At 40.5% G+C, this 8,568-nt stretch overlaps 1 protein-coding gene across 1 annotated transcript in view; it reads left to right on the top strand.

Annotated features, from left to right (window-relative positions):
* The first annotated feature begins 905 nt into the window (after positions 1 to 905).
* Positions 906 to 8,568, top strand: part of nfxl1 (nuclear transcription factor, X-box binding-like 1) — a 98,839-nt gene continuing 91,176 nt past the window's right edge. The window contains exons 1-4 of the mRNA XM_059989147.1: positions 906 to 1,177; positions 3,769 to 3,945; positions 5,601 to 5,713; positions 6,360 to 6,490. Of these exons, the coding sequence (XP_059845130.1) occupies positions 979 to 1,177; positions 3,769 to 3,945; positions 5,601 to 5,713; positions 6,360 to 6,490 (620 nt within the window). The 5' untranslated portion in view covers positions 906 to 978. The remainder of the gene's footprint in view (positions 1,178 to 3,768; positions 3,946 to 5,600; positions 5,714 to 6,359; positions 6,491 to 8,568) is intronic.

Here is an 8,568-nt window from a genome sequence, read left to right as displayed (position 1 = left end):
TATTTAGCTAGTCATCTTGGGTTTGTTTTAAAATTTCCGCATTGCTGCTGTTCTGTTTTGTAACTCCAGAAACTAGCTGAAAAACAAGGGAAATTTGCAACATGTACAACACGCTGGAGGAACTCAGTAGGTCGGGCGGCATCCGTGGAAATGAACAGTCAACGTTTTGGGCCGAGACCCTTCGTCAGGACTGAAGAGGGAGGAGGCAGGTAGGTGCCAGGTGAAAACCAGTAAGAGGAAAGATCAAGTTTTTCACCTGGCACTTACCAGCCCCCTTGATCTTTCCTCTTACTGGCTTTTCACCTGGCACCTACCAGCCTTCTCCTTCCCACCCTGCCCCCTCCCTCTTCAGTCCTGACGAAGGGTCTCGTCCAGAAATGTTGACTGTTTCTTTGCACAGATGCTGCCTGACCTGCTGTGTTCCTCCAGCCTGTTGTACGTGCTGCTTTGACTCAAGTGTCTGCGGAGTATTTTGTGTTTAAGGGAAATTGCCTACTTAGGATTTTTCTTTAATGAGATCTCATATATAATGTGGCATAATGATGTATGCCATTCACGTATTTCTTACATAATGAATTATGTAAACAAATCTAAGAATACTGTACTTAAACATTATAACTGAAATATTACTGACATATTTAAAATACACCACAGATTTAGCATTTTAGGTCAATGACCTTCATTGCAGTGTCTTTTGCTTTCACTTTCAGGTCTGTGGTAAACCTCAGAGCTGCTCAAATAATACAACAATCAATTTTCTTTCTCCTTCTCTCACCTATACAAGCAGCATTTGGAATGGGGCAACGTCGCCTTCTAATACGTCAGCGACGATAAAAACTACAATTCCCACTATGCAACATTCGGTGCCGCGTGGCTAGCGAGCATGCGTAGTGGTTTGTCGAGTTGGAAATTGAACTGGATGGAGTGGCAGGTGGTGGGTTTGGGGACGTTTCGGTTGCAGGGGTGAGGAGGGAAGGCATGGAGCCAGCTTGGCGGCAAGCTGGTCGTGGCCGGGGGCGAGGACGTGGCAGAGGTAAAACAAGCGTAACTCAGGTACCTGGGTCCGATGGACAAGCCCAGGCCGGTAGAGGAGATGCCAGGCCCGTTAATGGAAGGGGCTCCAGTCTCAGTTCAGCCGCCATCACCCGCTTAAGGAGTCAGCCTGATGAAAGTAATGGTAAAGAATCTCGTGAAATACAAAACTGACACGGAAATTGATGAAGTTGAGAACAGTGAGGAAGAATTTGAAAGGATACAGCAGCATATAGATCAGTTGCAGATATGGTTGGAGAAATGGCAGACGGAGTTCAATCTGTATAAATGTGAGGTGTTACACTTAAGGAGGTTAAATGTTAGACGAAAGCCTGTAGTAAGTAGCAGCATTCTTAAGAGCATTGATTATATAGAGGGATCTTTGGATGCAAGTCCAATGCTCCCTGTAAGTGGCAGCACAAGTGGAAAGGATTGTAAAGAAGATAGGCATGTCTGCCTTTATCTGTTGTAGCATTGGTTTTGAAGTCTATTTTGCAGCTGTCTTAAACATTGGTTAATGTACGTTTATGCTATCAAGCAGTTTTGGTTTACACATTTTAGAAAAGTTGTGAAGGCTTTTGAGAAAGTGCAGAAGAGTTTTACCAGGATGTTGCTTGGATTGGGGAGTATTAGCTATAAAGAGGCATTGGACAAATTTGGATAGCTTTTTTGAGTGGCAGAAGCTGAGTGGTAATATAAAACTGAGAGGTGTAGATGGACAGTGCCTTTCTCCCACGGAAGGAAATGACAAATATTGGTTAGTGTTAAACTGAGAGGGGAAATTTTAAAGGAGATCTGTGAGCCAAGTTTTCTTTTTACATGGAGAGTGGTAGATGCCTGGAATATGTTGCTATGGTAGATGGTGAAAGCATATAGAATTTCGATATTGAGAAATTCTACAGGTGCCAGAAATCCAAAGCAACACTCACAAAATGCTGGAGGAACTCAGGTCAGGCAACATCCATTGGAATGAACAGTTGTAATTTTAGGCAGAAATGTGACTTCAGTTAAGAGGCATTTAGACAGGCACATGAACAGGCAAGGCATCGAGATATATGGCCCATGTACAAGCAGGTGGGATTGGTTCAGATTAGCATTATTGCTGATGCCAGCTCGAGGGCCTGACTGGCTTGTTTATTTGCTGCATTTTTATCTGTTTTACAAATACTAATGTCGTTGGAATAGTTGTTAACTAATTTTCCCATTGTAGTGACTGTCTAAATTAGATTGAACCTCCATCTAAACCTATTTTGATGCTGATTCCAATTCTCTTTACCAAATGATTTTGGAGTGAAGGATTGCATTATGTGGATAGACCAGAGGAGCTGTGGGTGTAGTACTTGGGACTGGGAGATTGGATTGATAAAATAAATATAAATTGTGGCCAGTATTCTAACGAAGGATAATTTGAAGTCATATAAATATGATCAGTAAACGATCATCTGAAGAAAAATGTATAATGAGTAGTTGAGATAGAAAATTTTACCCATGGTGTATTGAGGCTATGCCAGTTACCCAATCTATTCTTCTCTTCCAGTATAAGACCCATAACTGCCTGCATTAGTTTTTGAGGTACATATGAAGTAGTATTTGAATATAATGAATGTTTTAGCATTGCCTTAGTCATTGAAATCACAGTCACCCAATGAATGAAAATATTTTATCAGTATAAATAAATTTAAATCTATGATGAGATACTATTTGTAGAAGTGTTGGGAAAAAAAACACTAATCTTATTTTTCACTATTTGACCCATACATTTTAAGCACTCATGTAAATTGTTAATTGTGACAGGAGCCTTTGTTTTATTATGTAATATGTTCACCAGGGCCCTCCTTCCTCAATATGTCCTGGGGTCTATTGTTTTGTACAGTTTCTAGCTTTAATAATTGTTCAAAAGTGCATTACCCCACACTTAAATTCCTTCAGCCTTTACTGATCTTTGGTACAATCATCAATATTGTGCCGTAAGCTAATATTTAATTCATTTATCAAAAATGCTACCAATATTTTTTAATCTGTGATCTTGCTACTCATATTTCCCACATTGACATTCAAATTTTAAAGTATATAACAAACAGAAAGAATTGCTGCACTATTTGTTGTGTTATGCTACTGAACACAGATTTTCCTCGCCTCTCATACAGTCAGGAAATTTGTCCATAATTAAAGTCTCAATGACATCTAGTACTTTATTTTTAATGGTAAATTATTCTAGAATGCCAGCCTCCTTTAACTCTTCAACAATTGTCCTTGGTAAGTACAGATGAGAAGTATTAAGTTAAGACCTCACTTTTGTCTTCTGGATCCACATACCGATTTCCCAATTGGTCCCAGTTCTTTCCATGAATTTTCTGTTACGCCTGCTGCCCTTAACAGACTTTTAAAACACTTCACAATTTTCTTTTATTTTGTCTGCTTTGATACTTTGTGCCTCTTTGCTCTCTCCTGATTTCCTTTTTTAAGTACTCTTTCTAAACCCATTCACTGCCCCTCTCCAACTCTTGACATCAGGGTTCAGTGAACTTGCTGAGCATGCCTTCTCTGAGTCTCATGCCGTTCATGATCCTTAGTTTGTCTTTCAAGCTGCAACATTTAAAGGTGTATATGAAACTGTTTGTGGTTTTTCTTGATTACAGTGTATTATCAGATGAGAGAATGGAAGCCTGATGTTTGTATGATTGATGCTACTGCTTGCGATTAAGTTGTAATGACAAATGTAAATATTTTCAATAGAATTATTGTCACGGAAAAAATTTGAAGAAATCTGTAAGGCCAATCAAGCTGTAGTTCAGAGGTTTGCTGATGAAGACGCTTCCTCAGAAGACGATGAAGAAGAAGGCGGAGAAGATTTTGAGAGCCAGCGAGGGAAAATTGTTGCATCAACGTTTACTACATATTCGGATCACATAGGTAACATCAAACAATTTTACATAAATAACAATGTTTAATGTGCAACACATGAAAATAAGAAACTGCTTTTTAGCTAGAAATTTTATGAATTCTGAAATGTAATATAGAATATGGGATTTTTTTTAACAAATGGGTAATAAAATGCATCCACCTTGCCCAGATTTGCAAATGATCTTAAAATACAATGCAATCAAAATACTCACAGGAACCTGCCTCCTCAACTTTTGTTTGGGGGTGGGGGGGGGGGGGGAAGGAGGAATGAAAGACATCCATTCAGATTGGATGCTGTTGTGACTGGAATTTGGGTGTGGAGAGTCTAGTGCAAACTGTTCTCCCTATTGCTAGGAGTGGCTTTGCTGGCTTGCCCTTTGGCACTTTTCCTGCAAGCAATCGTCCATGACAGTCTGAAAAGACAGCCTTGAGGGCTGGTCAGGGTGAGCGGTTCAGCTGTTCAGAGGCAAGATGATGGGGGTTGAGTCACACAGATGAGTGTGAACCATTGCTTTGGACTGGGACCACCTCTAAATGTTGAAAGACTTCCTACATCTTGTGGTCTCTCTTATCATTTCCTTGTGGATCTGTTGGAAGTTGCTCTCTTTGACTGTGTAGCTTGCTCCAGTTCAGAAATTTGTCTGTGGTAAGGCCTCAAGATCAGTTACTGAGCTTTGAGATGGTTTCCAGAGAGGAATTTCAGGGTTGGTGAGAGTTTTGCAGCCAGGCAAAGAAGAGGAAGCAGTAGCTTCCTTCAGGTCCAACAAGTTTATGGTGATGAGAGAGATCGTGGAATGCTGGCACTTGTTAGCATTTGAACAAGCTGCTGCCAGCCCCCAGCAGTGGCTACCACTAGTCATAAAACCTGAAGCCAGTATCTCAGCAGTGAACAGTTGCACTGCTCCTTGCCCAGCCTGATACTGATCTTTACAGACAATCTTTCTGCACTGAGTTGTGGGCAATTCTCTGCTGCAAGAACTTCAGCAGAAGGTAGAGGTTCACACCAGATTCCTGACTTCTAGGTTGTGGCCCATCTATGTTATCAGTAATTCATCTGTCTATATACATAATACCAGAACTACCCTTTTTATTTATTGATTCTAAAGTCAAAGTTGAGTTTATTGTCTTGAATGTGGACTCTTCCACATAGCCAACAAAAGGCAGGTAGAACTGACTCCTATGTGGCTCCCCGTGGTTACACCTTTGAGTTTGGTGAAGTGGGACGAACCAAAAGAGATCTTTGACGGTGAGGACCAGTTGCTTCAAGTGGAGGACGGTGGTGGCGGTGGAGGGGAACTGGTCAGGTCTGTTATCAAGAAAGATGCAGAGGGCTTTGAGGCCTTGATGGTGGGTAGAAGTGTATCAGGATTGGACATCCATGATGAAAATAAGACAATCAGGACCACAAAGTTGAAAGTTGTTGAGATTAAGAGCATGTGAAGGTCACAGATAGAGGTGGGAAGGAGAAAATGGAGCTGAGGTATGCAGACACGGGTTCATTGGGGTGGGAGCGTGCAGAAACTGTGGACACGAGTTCAGTAGGACAGTTTAGTTTAAGTGGAGGAATCAATGTTGCATGTACTAATTATCGCATAATGAAAAATTAAAAGTATTGTTTGCAAAAGATGAACTATCTTGATTGATGAATTGGTTCTTTTATATAGGTGGGGACTTTTCCAGAGAATTGGAACGTACGAAACAATATTTGAATGATGCATTTCAGTCGGGGGCTCAAACGTGTCTCATCTGCATTGCCTCTGTAAAAAGGAACCAGGCTGTAAGTGTTGTAAGATGGTCAAGAATCTTAAACATTAGATTTAAATTGTAAACACTTCTTAGGACTGACATTACAAGTGTGTACATAATCCTTTGGGAACTGTGAAATCGTGTACTGCATGTTCTCTGTTTTATAATGTGTAAAAAGCTGTTTTAGATACAAGGTTTAAGCTTCTCGCAGGAAAACTTCACAGTTCCATGATGTTAAGGTTGGGTATACTTTTGAATTTGTGTATAATGGTAGAAAAATCAATAGAAGTTATTGTCTGTGAATCTTTTCATGTGGTATATTTCTGAGCTTAACTAACTTCAGGAGAGACAAAGTATTTTTGATATCTTCCAATCAAATTGTGAATGATATTTAGAGGAATATGGGTAGGCTGTGGATCTGTGGTTTCATTTTTGGAAGGTAAGTTTTGTAAAAAAAACATAGGTTATGGATTTTTAAAAAAATCTGCAATTGCCATGTTTTTTTCTCATTACCTCCATTATTGACAAATTGACCATCAGTATTATAAGAATTTTATAAATTTTGTAACCTCATTTAACAGTTTTTTGGAGTGTGATCAGGGCTTTATTATGTTCAAATCTATATTGTTTAAAATTCAAAGTTTTCTATTAAACTTTATTTTGTTTTGCCTCTTTAGGTTTGGAATTGCTTTCGTTGTTATTGTATCTTTCACATGCCGTGTATTCAAAAATGGGCGAAAGATAGCATTTTCCTTGTGTCCTCAGTATTGGATGATGATTTTGGAAAGAAAGATCACCCATGGCCATGGTAATCAACAGATCTGATGGACTTTGGTTGAATATTGTATATTTATTGCAGTTTTACAAGGTTTCATGTTTTGAATTTGACACTTAACTCAGCAATCATCTTAAGGTCTGGGTTAATTTTTCACCTTGTCCATGCTATCTCTTCCATAACTTGGATGCTATTGTTACCTTGAAATCTCTAAAATTATAATTTTTTTAATCTTGGAAATATTTGCAGCTGGGAAATATTTTCCTGTAATTTCTGCTTTGAAATCATAGACACGCACCATAGTGTGTCTACCAACCATTGAACCACATTTTGCAGAAATCCGACACTGATCCTTTTTTGTTCTCTCCACGTGACTGTAAACTCCCCACAGATTTTACCTTTCAGTTGTACACTGGGGGCAATTTACAGGAACCAATTAACTCACCTGTCAGTTTTTCTTTGGCATGCGGGAGGAAACTGGAGAACACTTCAGTAGTTGGTAAGTTGATGGAGAAGATCCTGAGGGGTAGGATTTATGAACATCTGGAGAGGCATGATATGATTAGGAATTGTCAGCATGGCTTTGTCAAAGGCAGATTGTGCCTTACGAGCCTGATTTAATTTTTTGAGGATGTGTTTACACATATTGATGAAGGTAGAGCAGTAGATGTAGTGTATATGGATTTCAGCAAGGCATTTGATAAGGTACCCTATGCAAGGCTTATTGAGAACATAAGGAGACATGGGATCCAAGAGGGCATTGCTTTGTGGATACAGAACTGGCTTGCACATAGAAGGCAAGGAGCAGTTGTAGACGGGTCATATTTTGCGAGGATGTTAGTGACCAGTGGTGTGCCTCAGGGATCTGTTTTGGGACCCCTTCTCTTCGCGATTTTTATAAATGACCTGGATGAGGAAGTGGAGGGATGGGTTAGTAAATTTGCTGATGACACAAAGGTTGAGGGTGTTGTGGATAGTGTGAAGGGCTGTCAGAGGTTACAGTGGAACATTGATAAGATGCAAAACTGGGCTGAGAAGTGGCAGATGGAGTTCAACCCAGCTAAGTGTGATGTAGTTCATTTTGGTAGGTCAAATATGATGACAGAATATAGTATTAATCGTAAGACTCTTGGCAGTGTGGAGGATCAGAGGGATCTTGGGGTCCAAATCCATAGAGCACTCAAAGCTGCAGTGCAGGTTGACTCTGTGGTTAAGAAGGCATTGGCCTTCATCATTCGTGGGATTGAGTTTAGGAGCTGAGGTAATGTTGTAGGTATATAGGACCTGATCAGACCCCACTTGGAGTACTGTGCTCAGTTTTGGTTGCCTCACTACGGGAAGGATGTGGTAACCATAGAAAGGGTGCAGAGGAGATTACAAAGATGTTCCCTGGATTGGGGAGCATGCCTTATGAGAATAGGTTGAGTGAACTCGGCCTTTTCTCCTTGGAGCGATGGAGGATGAGAGGTGACTTGATAGAGTTGTATAAGATGATGAGAGGCATTGATCGTGCAGATGGTCAGAGGCTTTTTCCAGGGCTGAAGTGGCTAGCACGAGAGGACACAGTTTTAAGATGCTTGGAAGTAGGTACAAAGGAGATGTCAGGGGTAAGTTTCTTACTCAGAGTGGTGAGCGTGTGGAATGTGCTGCCAGCGACAGTGGTGGAGGCTGTTATGATAAGAGTCTTTTAAGAGACTCCTGGGTAGGTACATGAGGCTTAGAAAAATAGAGGGCTCTGGGTAATCCTAGGTAATTTCTAAGATAAGGACATGTTTGGCACAGCTTTGTGGGCCGAAGAGCCTGTATTGTGCTTTAGGTTTTTAATGTTTCTATGTCTCATTAGCTCACAAGGAAAACTTCCAAGCTCTGTTCAGACAGCAGTTGTTGATCCTGAGTTGGTTGAGTTTTGAGGCAGCTGCTCTTACTAGGTGCCCTAGTGCAATCTTCCACCTAATTCTCCGTTATCCAAAATTCACTATACAGTCGGCCCTCCTTATCCGCAAGGGATTGGCTCCAGAATCTCCCGCAGATACCAAAAAATGCGCTCGTGGCTTATATAAAATGGGGTAGTATTTGCGTATAACCTACACACATCCTCCTGTACACTTTAA

The sequence above is a fragment of the Hypanus sabinus genome, chromosome 14, assembly GCF_030144855.1.
Source record: "Hypanus sabinus isolate sHypSab1 chromosome 14, sHypSab1.hap1, whole genome shotgun sequence".
NCBI classification, from domain to species: domain Eukaryota; kingdom Metazoa; phylum Chordata; class Chondrichthyes; order Myliobatiformes; family Dasyatidae; genus Hypanus; species Hypanus sabinus.
Note: the sequence above shows the minus strand (reverse complement) of the source record. Positions and strands in the feature narration are given on the sequence as shown.